Source organism: Bos indicus, chromosome 10, assembly GCF_029378745.1.
Source record: "Bos indicus isolate NIAB-ARS_2022 breed Sahiwal x Tharparkar chromosome 10, NIAB-ARS_B.indTharparkar_mat_pri_1.0, whole genome shotgun sequence".
In the NCBI taxonomy this organism is placed as follows: domain Eukaryota; kingdom Metazoa; phylum Chordata; class Mammalia; order Artiodactyla; family Bovidae; genus Bos; species Bos indicus.
The window spans coordinates 6,825,026-6,842,491 of record NC_091769.1 but is presented as its reverse complement, the minus strand read 5'-3'; the positions used below and the strand labels follow the sequence as shown (position 1 = coordinate 6,842,491).

The 17,466-nt window shown below is 41.7% G+C and overlaps 2 protein-coding genes across 9 annotated transcripts in view; one reads left to right on the top strand and one right to left on the bottom strand.

Moving 5' to 3' along the window:
• Window positions 1–13,823, top strand: part of CERT1 (ceramide transporter 1) — a 141,541-nt gene extending 127,718 nt beyond the window's left edge. For 4 of the 8 annotated variants that reach the window (XM_070796856.1, XM_070796855.1, XM_019968064.2 and 1 more), the window contains one exon: window positions 725–3,792. The gene's annotated coding sequence lies outside the window, so the exon portion shown is untranslated. Of the gene's footprint in view, window positions 1–724; window positions 3,793–3,821 lie in introns of those variants that run through there. The other 4 variants (XR_011568711.1, XR_011568709.1, XR_011568710.1 and 1 more) reach the window with 4 other exon arrangements.
• HMGCR (3-hydroxy-3-methylglutaryl-CoA reductase) overlaps window positions 13,190–17,466 on the bottom strand; it is a 20,517-nt gene continuing 16,240 nt past the window's right edge. Inside the window, exons 16-20 of the mRNA XM_019968060.2 lie at window positions 16,234–16,404; window positions 15,852–15,992; window positions 15,606–15,764; window positions 14,971–15,125; window positions 13,190–14,836 (exon numbers count right to left, since the gene is read on the bottom strand). Coding sequence (XP_019823619.2) covers window positions 14,782–14,836; window positions 14,971–15,125; window positions 15,606–15,764; window positions 15,852–15,992; window positions 16,234–16,404 — 681 coding nt within the window. The 3' untranslated portion in view covers window positions 13,190–14,781. The remainder of the gene's footprint in view (window positions 14,837–14,970; window positions 15,126–15,605; window positions 15,765–15,851; window positions 15,993–16,233; window positions 16,405–17,466) is intronic.

The window sequence follows — 17,466 nt, the reverse complement described above, 5'->3', positions numbered from 1 at the left end:
TAGAATATCTTATACAGTGTATGTGTGTGTGTAAAGACAGAACTGGACTCTTTGAGTCCAGATTGAGCTTCTTTCTGACAGAAAATCAGATTTTCATTTACCTACATTAAATCTTCATTTACCTAAAGTAACAGTTTGTTTCATAATAATTTTGGGAGATGTATGTGTGAACTGGATCCTAGCATTGAAACCTTAGGAAAGCTACCATTATTACTTTGATGATGGAGAAATAGTAACTTTCAATAGTGTCCATAAAGAGTTAGTGAGGCCCAGAGATATTTAAAACTTAGAACTCTTAAACTCATTTGACAAGGTATCTCTTAAGATAAGGCAGGCCTCTTTCCCACAGCCTAAGTAAATCCTTGATACTGTCTGGCACAGTTTATATTGAACACTAAGACAAAGGAAGTTCCAGCCTATGAGGTGCAGATCCAGAGACCTCTGCTTGATTCCCTTTTCGCTTCCTGTAGCACATTGTCTGTCTTCATTTTTTCTAGCCTTCACAAGATTTCTTATGCCTTCTTTTCTCATGATATGTTTCAAATATGTAAAGTTAATAATTTTATATTCCTTAAGGTGAAAAATCTGTAAAATGTAAAACTTCAGTAGAGATTCTGTGCATGCCATGGATTCAGAAGGAAGGAGAAGTCTGTTCTGGTAGTCCCACAGGTGCTAGTGGTCATAATAGTACTGAATGTTTTACTTGTTATTTTCTTTTCTACAGTGACTGAAGCAAGGCTGTGTGACATTCCATGTTGGAGGAAAAAAATTAAAAAACAAAATTGAATGCTCTAAGCTGGAACATAGGATCTATAGCCTTGTATGTGGCCCAACACCTTGGCCTTGTGTTCAAAAATGAAGAAATACCGCAATAGCAAAGCTGAACATCTTAACACTAGCTGTCTTCTGCTAGATCTCCTTGCTCAGCATATAACTATAAATACATGTAAAATTACATGTATATGGCTATATTTTTATTTGCTTGCTCCTAAAAGAGAGAAAAAAAAATCAACTTTGAATCACAACTAGGAATTGATGCTTTAATTTTTGGAAACTTTTTCAGAATTTTTAATTTTCTGTGGTTCGGCCTGAGACCCTCAGTTGTTATCAGGCTCCGTGCGCAGAAGAGAAGCACACAAGTTGGACGCACGTGGGCACGCGCTTTCTGTGCGCCAGGTGCCTGGATGGGGTTCTGTTTTTAGGCCCACAGTCAAGTCTGTGTCTGGAATTTTTTGACTTTTTTGCTTTGTATAATCATAGAATTCGTTGCTGCTGATTTCTATAATAATTCATGTTGTTATGTACAGTGTCTCTTAATAACTGAGGGCTGTCAATAACGTGTGATTTCGCCTTTTCTATAGTCTTACTCCCATGAAGAACCTTGGTTCTGATGGAGAAAGAGTGAAAAGCTTTATTTTTTCTCCAGATACCTTTATATTTCTATTGTATTTTTAGTTGTGTACTGTGTGCTACAGATTTTTTTCAGTTTATTACAAACACAATTTGGTAATTCCTAAATTGGTTCTGTCTGCCTCCAAACAGAAACACCTGTACAACCTTACTAGGTATAAACTACTTTCTGGTAAAACAGTCAGAATAAAATGATGTCATGTTTTCCTGACACACGTGAGAGGGCATACGGTATTGTTCCAGCAAATCTCACTGTTTGGCATTTGATCCAGTATTTCTAGTATTCAGTAACGTATGTTTTTTCATTCTAATTTGGGTTGGTTTAAAAGCTATGTTACAAGATAGGCATAGAAAATGTGGGTGTCACTCCTGTTTGCCTCTTGATCAGAAACTTTAGCAGGGCAGAAAAGAAGTCCGAGTGATTCGAACTGAAATTCTTTCTTTAGTTGCTGTAAGAAGTTAAATGTAAAATACCTTTTTTAGTTTTAGGCCTCCCTCTTTGAAAACCTTGACACATGGAGTTGAGGCAGGGAATGGAACTCACTGAAGTGGAAATGACTGCCCACTTCAGAACCTTCATTTTGTTTATACACAAGTGTGCTTACACAAATCAGAGGCATTTTGTAGATGCTTTGCTGACTTGTTCATCTCTATAGAAACACAGAAACCAGACCCATTTTGTAAAGCAGAAAGTCATGTCATGTGGAACATGTCCTGTATATATTTCATACATGGTAATGGAGTCTTAATGATAAATGCAAGGTGATAACTTAATGATGGGATTAGTCTGATCACTTAATATACACAATCCTGGAAGTTAATTACTTGCATCAAATATAGTGGTATTTATTATTCTGTACAGAGAGAAAAATACATATAAAGCATATGCTCACATTACATGCACGCAGATTTCATGCTCCATAAATCTTTTCTATTTTTTAATTTACCTTTCTCTAAATGATGTGCATGGAATATGCCTTATTACAGAAAAATGCCGTTCATAATTTGACTATGTGGAGAAGTGCCTATATGGTGGTAATGCTAGTTAAGGCAAATAAAACAAATTATCTTATCAGTTTACTACATCACCGGTAACATTTTTTATCATGATGTTTAAGAAAGAAAAATTTATACCTCAAATGTGTATTTTATTTTACAATCAGTTCTGCAGTTGGGATGGGAGGGTTGGGGAGGGAAGGGTTATTCACCATAGCCACTGATGGGAATCTTCTAAAATATTCTATATGCCCACTATAAATGTTTCTCTGTTTGCCATTTCTGATAACTATCATGACTAAATTGGATAGCTTTATTTTACAAAGGTATGGACAGTTTACAGAGCAGTGTCTAAATCTTCACTAGTTGCATTTGCACTAAATGTTAATGATATACTTTTGCAATTTATTCTGTAAATAAAATGATTAAACTAAAAATATTTGTATTAAAGAAAAGAAAAAGATACATTTTATCCTCAGATAATTGCACTGGAACTTCACTAGGGTTAATCCTGCCCAACCAGATTTAGAAAATGAGTTAGGGAATACGAAGGATGTTTAAAAGAAATCAAAATTTGGAGCTGTACTAGCCCTTTAGACAACATTCAGACCCTCTAGAATTATTTCCGTATGGCTAATTCCAACATGCTGAATATACATGATACTTTCTTTTCTACAGTTATTTCCTACTTCTCTTCCCCAAGCCAAAAAAAAAAAGAAAAGATTTAACTCTTTCCTACTCAGTTGCTCTTTTGTGCTGTGATAGAAGCATGAACAGGACTGGCGATGAGGGGTTTTGTCCCTGAGTCCCCACTGTACAGTTCAGGAGAGCACACTGTTCCACTTGCAATTCAGGAGTCCTGATTTTGAGGTGGAGGGTATGTCACAGCAGCTCTTGATTTGGGTTCGCCACAGGGGGAGCCAGACCAAGGAGGGCGGTGACTGGGAGGGATGTCAGAATACAAAAGAAGGAAAAGGAGGAATGAGGTTCCCATTTCTTCAGTTTCATCAACTAATTTGTACTCCTCTACAACATCAGTGTCCATTGCTATTGAGAAAATTTTAGTTGGGCTGAGCTGGTTCTCTTGTGAAATTGTGCTTGTTATCTTTAAACTTATTAGTTGTTGTCCAGTTAAACACTTTTCACCAGTATTCATCCAGAAGTTGTACAGACTGTATTTCGATTATTGTCATTGTTCATCTACAAACTCAAAACATAATCATTTTACGTACCTTGGGAGTGTGTAGAGTGTAACTATTCTAAATAGCTTTATGATCCTGATGATGTTTTTAAAAAAATAATAAAGTTGGATCTTCCATGTTACAATCACAAAATTAAAACCAGTATTTAAAAGTGGAAAAGTATTAAAATATTATGACAAATGTGCTTGCTTGGTTGTTTTTTTTAACCCCCAGGTACGGACCTACATAATTCTACATAATTCTCTGTTAGTTAAGAGCTTGAAATACTCCAGTTTAATGGTCTTCAAACTATAGGTTGTAACCCCAGTTGGGCATCAAGGAAACTGCTGAGTTGTTACCTAAAAAAAAAATTTAACAGCATGGAATAGACCCAAATACATAGGAGGTTAAGGTAAATATTTTTTGAATCTTTTCACATATATATGTGTATGTGTGTATATTTATGTACTATATATACACACATATACATGTGTGTATGTATATATGGTCGCTCAGTCATGTCCAACTCTTTGCGACCCCATGGACTTCAGCACGCCAGACCTCCCTGTCCATCTCCAACTCCCAGAGTTTACCCAAACTCATGTCCATTGAGTCAGTGATGCCATCCAACCATCTCATCCTCTCTCCTCCCCTTCTCCGCCTTCAATCTTTCCCAGCATCAGGGTCTTTCAAATGAGTCAGTTCTTCACATCAGGTGGCCAGAGTATTGGAGTTTCAGCTTCAGCATCAGTCCTTCCAATGAATATTCCGGACTGATTTCCTTTAGGATGGACTGGTTGGATCTCCTTGCAGTCCAAGGGACTCTCAAGAGTCTTCTCCAACGCTACAGTTCAAAAGCATCAATTCTTCAGTGCTCAGCCTTCTCTATGGTCCCACCTCTCACATCCATACATGACCACTGGAAAAACCACAGCCTTGACTAGACGGACCTTTGTTGTCAAAATAATCTCTCTGCTTTTTAATATGCTGTCTAGGTTGGTCATAGCTTTTCTTCCAAGAAAAGAAAGTCTCACTGTTTCAATTGTTTCCCCATCTATTTGCCATGAAGTGATGGGACCAGATGCCATGATCTTCATTTTCTGAATGTTGAGTTTTAGGCCAACTTTTTCACTCTCTTTCACTTTCATCAAGAGGCTCTTGAGTTCTTCACTTTCTGCCATAAGGATGGTGTCATCTATGTATCTGAGGTTATTGATATTTCTCCTGGAAATCTTGATTCCAGCTTGTGCTTTATCCAGCTTGGCATTTCACATGATGTACTCTGCGTATAAGTTAAATAAGCAGGGTGACGATATACAGACAAGACATACTCCTTTCCCAATTTGGAACCAGTCTGTTGTTCCATGTCCAGTTCTAAATGTTGCTTCTTGACCTGCCTACAGATATCTCAGGAGGCATATAAGGTGGTCTGGTATTCCCATCTCTTGAAGAATTTTCCACAGCTTGTTATGATCCACACAGTCAAAGGCTTTGGCGTAGTCAGTGAAGCAGAAGTAGATGTTATTCTGGAACTCTCTTTTTCTATGATCCAACAGATGTTGGCAATTTGATCTCTACTTCCTTTGCCTTTTCTAAATTCAGCTTGAACATCTGGAAGTTCACAATTCATGTACTGTTGAAGCCTGGCTTGGAGAATTTTGAGCATTACTTTGCTAGCATGTGAGATAAGTGCAGTTGTGCGATCGTTTGAGCATTCTTTGGCATTGCCCTTCTTTGGGATTGGAATGAAAACTGACCTTTTCCAGTCCTGTGGCCACTGCTGAGTTTTCCAAATATGCTGGTATATTGAGTGCAGCACTTTCACAGCATCATCATTCAGGATTTTAAATAGCTCAACTGGAATTCCATCACCTCCACTAGCTTTGTTCGTAGTGATGCTTCCTAAGGCCCATTTGACTTTACATTCCAGGATGTCTGGCTCTAGGTGAGTTATCACACCATCGTGATTATCTGGGTCATGAAGAACTTTTTTGTACAGTTCTTCTGTGTATTCTTGTCATCTCTTCTTAACCTCTTCTGCTTCTGCTAGGTCCATACCATTTCTGTCCTTTATCGAACCCATCTTTGCATGAAATGTTTCCTTGGTATCTCTACTTTTCTTGAAGAGACCTCTAGTCTTTCCCATTCTATTGTTTCCCTCTGTTTCTTTGCACTGATAACTGAGTGCAAAGTGAAATGCTGAGTGAAAACTTTCTTATCTCTCCTTGCTATTCTTTGGAAGTCTGCATTCAGATGGGTATATCCTTCCTTTTTGCCTTTGCCTTTTGCTTCTCTTCTTTTCTCAGCTATTTGTAAGGCCTCCTCAGACAGCCATTTTGCCTTTTTGCATCTCTGTTGTGTTGCGTTTATTGACAAATAGTATTGTCTTCATGACACGTTTTTCAAGAGCAGTTCTAACTTTGTTGAGTTTTTGCCTTAGGCTTGACTTCGGACTGTAACCTGGAAATGTGGTATAGTTCTAACTGGCTACTTCGAATTGTTTTTATAGGATTGCCCAGATTTTCTTGTTATCGTTTTGATCTACATCACAGGGCTCTCACATTGTTAGCATTTGCATTGTTTTCCCATAAAAATTTTATGAACTTTCTATGTCTGTACACTTTGAATAGCCTTAAACAATATCATAAACTATTTTGTGTGGCCTCCTTGTTCTCCTTCAGAGAATTCTATGAGTTTAGTGCTAGAGCAGATCTTAAAGATGTTTGAAATTACTTAAGATTCCCAACCAAGATTTTATTGCCCAGAGTTTAGGATCATTGAGATGCCAAATGAGGATGTCTAGAACAAATCTTAAAAGACGTTTGAAATTACTCAGGATTCTCATCCCAAGATTTTATCACCCAGATGTATGATAATTGAATTGCCAAATGATGTCTCCATCACGTGTGCCACACACCTTGCCCACGTTTTATCCAACTTCTCCCCTGAGAACCCACTGGGTGGCAGCAGGTGATGGCACCACGCAGTAGGTGGTGGTACCACTCATAAAGACAAGAGAGTGGGCCAGGGTTCCAGGCCCACTGAGTAACTCAAACTCTTAAGTCTTCTCTGCATTAGACTACTTTTTAGTGTCTTATATGTTAATATTTAATATCTATAATACAGTGTTTGACAGAATAGAAGAGCTGATGGGCTTGAAGACTAGAACTTTGGGGTAAAGGTCTTAACACCACACTTCAGTGTCAGCTTCACAAAGCTACAATACCTGTTACAAAACCCCGCTAGATAAATAAATTTGTCTTAAAGTTGAAATTTGACCATCATTTCCTTTTGACCTCAACTTCCTTCCTGTCTTCTAGTTTGGAAGGATGAAACATCATCACAAACAAGCCCAAGGAGAATATTTTAATCTTGAATTTTTCAACCCAACGATGAGATCCAACATAGCTGTCACTTTTGTGGACAGCCTACTGCAAAATGACCAATGAGGTAGTGACTAAAACATGCTTTGGATCCACACCTGGTCAGCTGACTGTAATTCTTTAATGTCTCTACTCCTTGTGATTGGGAGACCCAAGTGGTACTTGGGCCCGGCAGCAGGGAATCCTTGTATGGTAGCTAAATCAAGATGTAGTCAACATCCAACCATTTGAGCAATGTCGATCGACAGCACTGAAAACAAGTTGCAGAGTAAATGTTTATTGAGCACCTGCTACACACCACGCAGTGTTCTAGGACTGGGAATATATACAAACCACATGTAGCCTGCATTTTTGTCATAACCAAGCTTTTTAGAGATGTATCTACACTAAAAGGAAATAGGCTTTGTAATCAAGAGCATTTTAATAAAGTGCATTAATGGTAGACTTAACCACATTTGAGGTGCGTGAAAGTCTTTGATTCTCGGTTTTCAGTTGTGGCCTCAAAAGGTAAATAGGGCCTAGATTGTTGCTGTGTTTTAACAAGTTCAACTCTCCTCTGCCAATTATTTGAATTTAAAACTATAATTAATTTGTGGCTTGTGACTTTATCTCTTAATTCCTAACATCCAGTAGATTTTTCTGTCCCTTCTAAGTGAATTTTCCCCCATGTTTCTGGATACCATGTTTTCAACATACTGAAAAGCAATGAAATTTAGAGGCCAGAAGACCAGAGTTTTTCTTGGTCTCTCGCTTGGAATGACTTGATCTTGCCATCATTTCAATGTTTCCGTCTATTTTTCTCCTCTATAAAATAACATGAAATCACCTACACTGCAGAATCGTTTGGGGAAGAGTAAGATAATGTATTCAAAATGCTTTGAACTCTACAGCACTGTGCAAATGTAAGGAGCAATTTGGTCAACCACAAATACGTGCCTACATGCTGTCTTTTGAGTGCTGAAGGCATGGAGCTGAGCAAGACACAACATGACGAAAGGGACACACACATTTTGGGGCTTTGAGTCAAATGGTAAGTCACTCGGTCTATGTGGGGTTTAGCCTACAGGATATGTCTGGTAAGGGAGAAAACGAGAGGCAGAGGCAGTTCATGGAAAACTTGGCTCTGTGAAGTAGCTTGGTCGTCTTTTTACCAGCAGGGGGAGCACCGAGAGCCTTCTTGAGCATTATTGTTTTACATATCTAAGAAAAATCAGTGGGACTTGGTTCCTGATTTGGATATAGAATAAGTCAACCATTATTGATGTTTTTACTTGTATATATAATTCTCATGCTAATGTCAGAAATAGTGACAATTATGTCAGTAATATGGAAGTGACAGTGCCTCGAGCTGCCCAGCCGTCACTGCTGTGTTTGTAAATGAACGGGGAAGCACTCAGAGCTGGAGAATCAGAGTAGCCTTGAGAGTCTCCTACGTGATCTCTTTTCTGCTGATCAAGTAATCCATTCATACCTAATGCCTTGAATGTGCATGCTAAGTCAGTTCAGTTGTGTCCAACTCTTTGTGACCCCATGGACTGTAGCCACTGGGCTCCTCTGTCCATGGGATTCTCCAGGCAAGAATACCGGAGTGGGTTGCCATGCCCTCCTCCAAGGGATCTTCCCAACCCAGGGTTGAACCCAGGTCTCCTGCGTCTCCTGCATTGTAGGTGGGTTCTCTGCCACCTAGGAAACCTAATGCCTTGAATATCTAAAGCTAAGTGTTTCAGCAGTGCCTTCATCTCCAGGACTGAGTCCACATTCCTGGACTTAAGTCTGGTAGATGGATTATGTAACTACTATGACATTGCTGTTGTATTATTCTAGCAGCTCTACTAATAAGCTAGACCAGCTTATCAGCCCAATGGACTCAAACATATACATGAGGAGAGAGTAAATAAAAGCATTTTCTGGAATATAGGCCTTGAAAAGTGGGGAAAAAAGTGAAAATGTTAGTCGCTCAGTCATGTCCAACTCTTTGTGACTCATGGGCTATAGCCAGCCAGGCTCCTCTGTCCATAGAATTCTCCAGGCCGGAATACTGGAGTGGGTTGCCATTCCCTTCTCCAGGGGATCTTCCTGACCCAGGGATCGAATCAGGTCTTGTGCACTGCAGGCAGATTCTTTACCATCTGACCCACCAGAGAAGCCCAGATAACGCATTGCTGCTGCTGCTGCTAAGTCACTTCAGTCGTGTCCGACTCTGTGCAACCCCGTAGACGGCAGCCCACCAGGCCCCGCCATCCCTGGGATTCTCCAGGCAAGAACACTGGAGTGGGTTGCCATTTCCTCCTCCAATGCATGAAAGTGAAAAGTGAAAGTGAAGTCCCTCAGTCGTGTCCGACTCTTCGAGGCCCCATGGACTGCAGCCTACCAGGCTCCTCCGTCCATGGGATTTTCCAGGCAAGAGTACTGGAGTGGGGTGCCATCGCCTTCTCCCAGACAATGCGTTAGAAGCTAGCAAATCCGAGACTTTCCCCGTAGTCATGTACGGATGTGAGAGTTAGACTGTAAAGAAGGCTGAGTGATGCTTTCAAACTGGTGCTGGAGAAGACTCTTGAGAGTCCCTTGGACTGCAAGGAGATCAAGCCAGTCAACCCTAAAGGAAATCAACCCTGAATATTCATTGGAAGGACTGATGCTAAAGCTCCAGTACTTCAGCAACCTGATCCAAAGAGCTGACTCACTGGGAAAGATCCTGATGCAGGGGAAGATTGAGGGCAGGAGAAGGCGACAACAGAGGATAAGATGGTTGGCATCACTGACTCAGTGGATATGAGTTTGGGTAAACTCCAGCAGATGAAGAACAGGGAAGGTTGGCATGCAGAAGGGACGTCTGTGGGGTCGCAGAGTCGGCAGTGTTGACTTAGTGACTGAACAACAAGTCTGAGGGAAACACAAAGCCAAGGAACCAAGGTTTCACAGCTGGTTAGTGACAGAGCCACGAGTGGAATCCCCAGCTCCCTCAACACTGCTGTCCTCTTTCTATTGTAACATATTTTTCCCTTTGGAATAAGTCCTAATTACAACAGTTTATTGTGTCAGTCATTCACCAACAATAGAGGACCTTTAAACTTAAGGTACTGTACTAAGTTACAAGAAAAGACATGGTCCCTGTCTTCAAGAGGCCTGGATCTGGGGGGAAATGTGGGCAAGATTTACCACTGAAATATGGAAACAAAAAATTTCAACTTTTATTTGTACATGTTTTTATCATTTTAGTTTTGTTTTCTCTAATGGAGTAGAGTGCTCAAGTTTGTTGAAGGTTTGGATTCTACTGGCCTGGGTAGGTACTGTCCTAAAAGCAAGTTAAAGATGGACCTTTCCTCAATAGCTTCCATTTAAAATTGTAATTATCCAGGCTGTACCAGCAAACCAGCTTCAAGCTTTGGCTACTTACCGAGGGTTGTGCAGTATGGGTGAGAGCATCCAGATTCGCTGACGGAGCCATGGGCCAGAGGTGAGCTGGCTGCTCATAAGACCTGGCTTGACCTTCCTACTAAGAGTGATCAAAGTTTCAGAAGAAGACCTGGCTTGACCTTCCTACTAAGAGTGATCAAGGTTTCAGAATGAGGTAGGTTGTTCACAGGTCATACCCTAGAGCCGAAGAGCCTGAGGCTACAGCCCTTGTCCCCACGGTGAAATGGGCAGGGAGGTGGGGCACCAGCACCTGATCTCCTTTGCGACCCCCCCCACCAGGCTAGGAGACAGCTGGGGAGAGAGGTCCTGCCATCGCACATCATTTAGGGCTAACAATACTCCAAGTCTGCTTTACAGGTTCTCACATACAATCCCGGCTGATTTTACAGGGGCGACCGAGACAGACTTGCTCCCTTCCCGGTCCCTCCCACCTCATCCACTAAACCTTGTTTTCCATTTCAAGTGAAGTGACGTGAAAGTCGCTCAGTCGAGTCCGACTCTTTGCAACCCCATGGACTATACAGTCCATGGAATTCTCCAGGCCAGAATACTGGACTGGGTAGCCTTTCCCTTCTCCAGGGTTCTTCCCAACCCAGGGATTGAACCCAGGTCTCCTGCTCTGCAGGCAGATTCTTTACCAGCTGAGCTATCAGGGAAGCCCAGTTGCAGTAACAGGCAAGCAAAGGAGGCAACACAGGCTAGGCGACTGTAGCCTTCTCTCGGATTCCGGTCCTGCTGCTTTCCCGCCACGTTTCCTGACAATACACACAGGCGCCTTCTGTGTGCTTTGTTAGCAGTTGGTACAGGGCCCTCCCACCTTTAGGCTCATGGCCATCTGGCTTCAGAATTAACCAGTCGAATGGTTGGTGCAATGATCAGCTCCTTGCCTCTGGGTAATCTTACTCCAGTGCCACCATCCTGGGAAGTTCAAGTGCAAGGCAGTCAAACTCGGGGGCTCGAGGTGGGGGAGGTGAAGTGGTGAGTGGGGAGTGCTATCCGTGCAAACCTCTTGAGAGGTGGGCCTTTTTTCCCCTTTGGTCCTCTACTGTCTTATTTGGCCCTTTGGGGGAGAGCAGAGACCAAGGGGAAGGAAAGTGAGGGGGATGGGGGGCTAAAAATGCCTTTTTCTGGGACATACCATTCTTTGAAAATGTGGAGAACTCAGGTGATTTGGAGGTGGGCGAGGAGGGATCACAGGTGGCAGACACAAACCCAAATAACATACTAGTTTCTATTTGCTTGTATCTCCAAGATTACTTCTTTAAGATTAATTCTAATTGTCTTTAATATTAAGCAGTACTTGGCCTCTCCGTGGGAGTCTGCTAACTGCACTTCCAGATAGACACAAGTTTCTCATACAGCTTGTTCACAATAATACCATGACCCTCAGACTGAAATCCAGGACTGAGAGCAGCAGCAGCAACAGTAGAAAAATCTGCCAGGGTCCTGGCCCCACGCCAGACCAAGGGTGTCAGGTTGAAGACACCTACAGTGTAACTCCACCTGATTCCACCCCAACCCCAGCTGGAGGCGCCAGGCCTCCCCTGGCCTTAGGGAACTACTGTCTGAAAGGGCCACCACCTGAGAGGGGCCACACCGCACTCAGCAGCTTGCCAACTTGCTCAGGAGGAAAAGAACAAAAAGCATACGTGTGTGTGATGAGGCAGGGGTTCCATGCACATCATAATGAGAAGGGAATCTGCTGAAATATAAACTAAATCACTTGCTATCTTCTTTTGGCTTACAGTATAGAAGTTTTCTATTATTTTTTGCTAACTGGGCAAAGTTCTTAACAAATTCATGTCCGAATAGAAAGAGGACAGCTTGAGAAACTGTGGTGTTAAAAGTTCCTGTAAGTGAATTTACTGCTTTTACTTCAGTCTTCTGTTCCCAGTGGATTTGTATTGAGGTTTTACTGTTCTGTGGCCTCTCGTGAGCTCAGACCCTTCAGTGTGGGAGGTTCTCTTTGGATTTAATTCATCAGCCTCTGAGATGAGGAAATCCTGTGCTGCCACATGCATCTCACTGCTCAGCCAAGCAGTAAGATGAAATCCCTTCCGTCTCCTGCCCAGCCTGATGCTCTCTCAAGGGGGCCACCTGGACAAGACACCTTGGGAGAAAAATTCAAAATGATTTTCAAGTATCTGGGCTTGGTTCTTAGGGATTCATACACAGCTGTTTAACTATGGCAGTAAAGTCAGAAATCACGAGTAAATGGGAATCAGCTTTTGAAGAGGCCTACCTCAGCTATATTAAGCTGAACTCAGCCGGAAAAGCTTTATATGCACTCCTGCAATGGCCATTTGGTTTTGGCTGTCCAATCTTTATGGCTCCTTCCTCTCAACTAACCGCCACACCCCCAATATCCAAAAGTAGTCCAGTTGAGATGATAAATCTGAACAATTCAAAGTATAAGAAAGATAGTCTTAATGCATGTGTTAAACTGGCCTGCCGCTCCTGTGGAGTTGGAGAAGATTATGGAGAATGATAAATGGTCTTAGGACACCAATTCACATTAGAGGTACCACACTGACCAGACTTTAAAAGCTTCTAAATCTCAGACAGGCCTATAGTTAATCCAAACAAAAAAAGAGTTACTGCTTACACTTATTAGTATTAACTTCCTTTTCATAATTTACTGGAACTGGGGGGAAAAAAGTATAACAAAATGTATACAGTTTAGTAATTGTACAAAACATCAGTTTAGCAAGATGATATGTGTTACAGTCACCAAAATGAGGACCCAAAATATTTTTCACTGCCACTTCCATAAAAAATTCAGATAAATAAGAAGTCACTGGATGAAAAGTCACAACAGAAACAATTTAAACTTTTATATAACAACAGAAAATGTCAGTCTTCCCCAGCAATAAAGCAGACACCACCATTCAGGCTCTCCATGCTGCCATGGCATGACTGGAATGGTTCTCAAAGTCCATCTTCTGCATGAGCCTCCAGCCTTCCAGGACCAACACTTGAAGCATTTGATGTAATACAAAATAAGGAGTTCTTTATTATTTATACAAAAGTTACATTAAAAAAAATTAAGATTCAACAACTCTGCTGACCCCCTGAGGAAGCTTTTTTGGGTCCATCAAATAGCCCTGTGTGAACCTTTCAGCCACCAACCTCCTGGCCACAGGACAAGGGACACTCCCTCCAAGGCCATTCATGCGGTGCCTTCACTGGCTCTGAAAGAGGACTCTCCCCTTCATTAGGCTCAACAAGCAAGCCAGGGTTTCCTGGACAACATTAAAGAATACTGTCTGCTCTGGCCCAAGCTGAGAGTATTTTACCAGAATATCAGTTGATTTTATTTATTTCTTGAACACTTTCAATAAACTCCTAGCACAAGAAACTTTATTACAACATATACAGATCTGGTACAGTTCTTTACAAAAACTACCTAGATTTTTCAGCTAAATAAATTTGTCTCTTAAGAAATTTAAGTTGGCTTCAAGAAATGGTAAATTTCTCCCAAACCTGTCCTTTTCCACCCTCTGAGTTCTGAGAGAGGTCACAGACTTGTATTTCATTGATAAATAGTCACCTTTGTCTAAGCAATATTAAGAGCTCTTGTATCTTTAATAAAGAGCACAAAACTCTGCTTCTTAAAGCCTTATATACTGAAAGATCCGTTATAATCAATCTAGACAAACATTTATATTTAGACAAGTCGTCTCTGAACAAATAGCCTGCAAAAATAAATGCAGTGATTTGTTTTCTTGAAAGAAAACTGTTTAGCACTGCTTAGCACATAATTCTGTAATCTGGGAATAAGAGTAATTCTTCCTTTTAAGAAAGCAGGTCCCTTTCTGAAGAATTATGTTGGCTATTCCCCGAAATCAAAATAGACCAGCACCAAATGAAGTATTAGTTTACAAAAAATAAACTTAGCTCCTATTTCTTAAAGGTCTACAACCCAGACTTAATAAATTAACTATGAAATCAGGAGTTTTGTCAGCTACAATATAATTTAAAAATCCATTTTCAACCCAGGGTTGGGGCCGGGTGGGTGTGGACAGGAGGAGGGTTCAATCTCACACTGATCTCCATGAGTTCCATGAAAAGAAAACAGTTTTTTTTCCAGCTGTATTCTCCTTCAGAAGTGTGCTGTAGATTACCATCTGTGATGCTATAAAGGCATAATATCCATGTCGAGATCTTGCAGAGGACACAGCATGTAAAGCATGTAAACTGTTTTCAGATCTGAGAACTCTGCATGGAAAGAAGAACCTCAATCATTCTGAAAGAGCCAGAAACCAAGCAGTCGTCTCACTGATCATGTCTACTCATTCTCAACACGACATTGCATTGAGTTTTTTAATTCACAGATTTTACGTTAGTCCTTTAGAACCCAATGCCCATTTTTTAGTTCTGAATGGTCAGGCTGTTCAAGCTGCCTTCTTAGTGCAAGTTCCTTGGAGGTCTTGCAAATTTATCTTTGACCTATGGCAGAAAAGCAGATATGCAAAATATCAGGAATGCAAAATGTTAAGCTGGGGCTTATCTGACAGGTAGGTTTTTTACACTGCATATTTTAAGCATGGGGAAAATACATCAAACCAATCTGTCAGTCTTACCTGTTGTGAATCATGTGACTTCTGACCAGATGGCCTGCTGCCAGTGCTGCCATCAGAGACAGCTCCCCAGCCATCACCGTGCCGCACACGATTCGGGCCAGCTGCCGCGCATTTTCCCCGGGGTTGTCTCTGCATGCTCCTTGGACGCCTAGCATCTGCAGCCAGAGACAGACACAGCAGGACTCAACCTTCCAGTCATGGCAACAGCTTCCTACTCGATCAACTAAAACGAGGGCAACTAGGTCACCAACTCCATGGACATGAGTTTGAGCAAGCTCCGGGAGATAGAGGACAGGGAAGCCTGGCATGCTGCAGTCCATGGGGCCGCAGAGTCAGACACGCCTGAGCAACGCAGCAACAGCAACACCGTTAGAACAGAACCAGGCCCCACAGGATGTGCTACGTTTTCAAAATCTCCCAGCCAGCATACGGTGGATACACTACAATGAACCTGACACCTGTGACCTGGCTAGCGGTACACTTATTCACACTGGGTTAGACGGGTGGGAAATGAATGGACACACTGGCTAAAATGAGAGGAGAGTGATGCGCGGTATCAGGTAGCAATACGGAGGACCTCAACGAGTCAGAACCAGGCTCGAGGCGACTGCAGGCGGTGCCCCCACGCGTCTCACCTGCAGGCAGGCCTGCTGAGGCAGCAAGTTGGTGCCCCCGCCCACGGTTCCTATTTCTATAGATGGCATGGTGCAGCTGATGTACAGGTCTTCGTTCGTGGGACCGCTTGCTTCCATTAAAGTAATACAGTTCGAACTACCAACATTCTGTGCTGCATCCTGACAAAAAAAATAGAAAGTAAAAATATAAAACTTCTCTTTCTTTAAGCAGCAAAAGACAAGAAAGGTGGCGGCTGGAGCCCTCACCTGTCCACAGGCAATGTAGATGGCAGTTACAATGTTCGCTGCGTGGGCGTTGTAGCCGCCGATGCTCCCAGCCATGGCAGAGCCCACCAGGTTTTTATTAATGTTGACCTCAATCATAGCCTCTGTTGTAGTCTTTAATACCTAGGACACAGAGTTGTGCACATTTTACATCTTCCCCTGAAGATTAGGAATGGGTTACCAGATCTACTCTCAGTGCCTCCAGAACACAAGGGAGTGTGAAGGTTTGGTCTGTGAATGAAGCGGTCATCTTGAACATGAAACATTCACCTGTCTGTTCAAGTTTACTTAGAGTGTAACTATTTCTCTTCCCAATTCTGTAATCCAGTGAAAGATTAACAAAATAAACTAGTCATCCACTCACTTCTCTGACAACCTTGGCTGGAATGACAGCTTCACAGACCACAGACTTTCCTCGTCCCTCTATCCAGTTGATGGCCGCAGGTTTCTTGTCTGTACAATAGTTCCCACTGACGGCCAAAATCTGCATTTCGGGGAAATACTCCTGAAGTTTGGACAGTGCTTTCTCTGTACCCTATTAGCCAAAGAAAGAAAACAACAAGAAAAACTACATTAAAACACACAAAATTATTTATGAATCGGAGGCTTTTTTTGTATCTAATAATACTAACACTTCTAAATACAATAACTGTAATAATAATCTTTTCCTAATATGTTTTTTATATGAAAATGAAGCTCTTCGTAGTCATTGATGAATCGTATGATGAGGATATAATAAGGATATAATACTATATTCGTGTCACTGGGGAGTGAGGACCCCAATCCATGACCAATGTGTCATAAATCCCCTCTTCTAGTTATTAAATTGTTACCTACAAGCCCAAGTTACCAAAGCCAGTAAAGAGAACTCAAACATTCAAGTAAATCTTGTAAATGGAATGTCATTAGGATTTACACAGAATATAACAAGACTTCCAAGGACTTCTAATCAAGTTAGATCAATTAACTCACACTTCAAAAACCCAATTTAAAAAAATTTGGAATTAAAAAAAATGTTTTTTTACCTGTGGTAAAATACACTTTACAGAACTTACCGTCTTGACTATTTTCTAGTGCATAGTTCAGTATTGTTAAGAACTTTCGCATTGCTGTGTCAGCAATCTCCACAAATCATGCCCGTTAAACACCTCCTCATTCCCCACACCCCCTGGCAACCACCCTTCTTTCTGCTCCTATGGATTTAACTAACCGAGCTAACTCTTCAGGGGGAATCATGTAGTACTTCTTTTTATGTGACCAGACTCTTTCACTTAGTACATGAACCTCAAGGCTCATGCACATTTAGCATGTGGCATGCTTTCTTTTGGGGGCTTCCCTGGTGGCTCAGATGGTAAAGCGTCTGCCTGCAATGCAGGAGACCCGGGTCTGACCCCTGGGTCGGGAAGATCCCCTGGAGAAGGCAATGGCACCCCACTCCAGTACTCTCGCCTGGAGAATGCCATGGATGGAGGAGCCGGGCAGGCTATAGTCCGTGGGGTTCCAAAGAGTCGGACACGACTGAGCGACTTCACTTTCTTTTCTTTCTTTCTTTCTGCTTTCTTTTTAGGACTGAACACCATTCCACTGTATGTACATC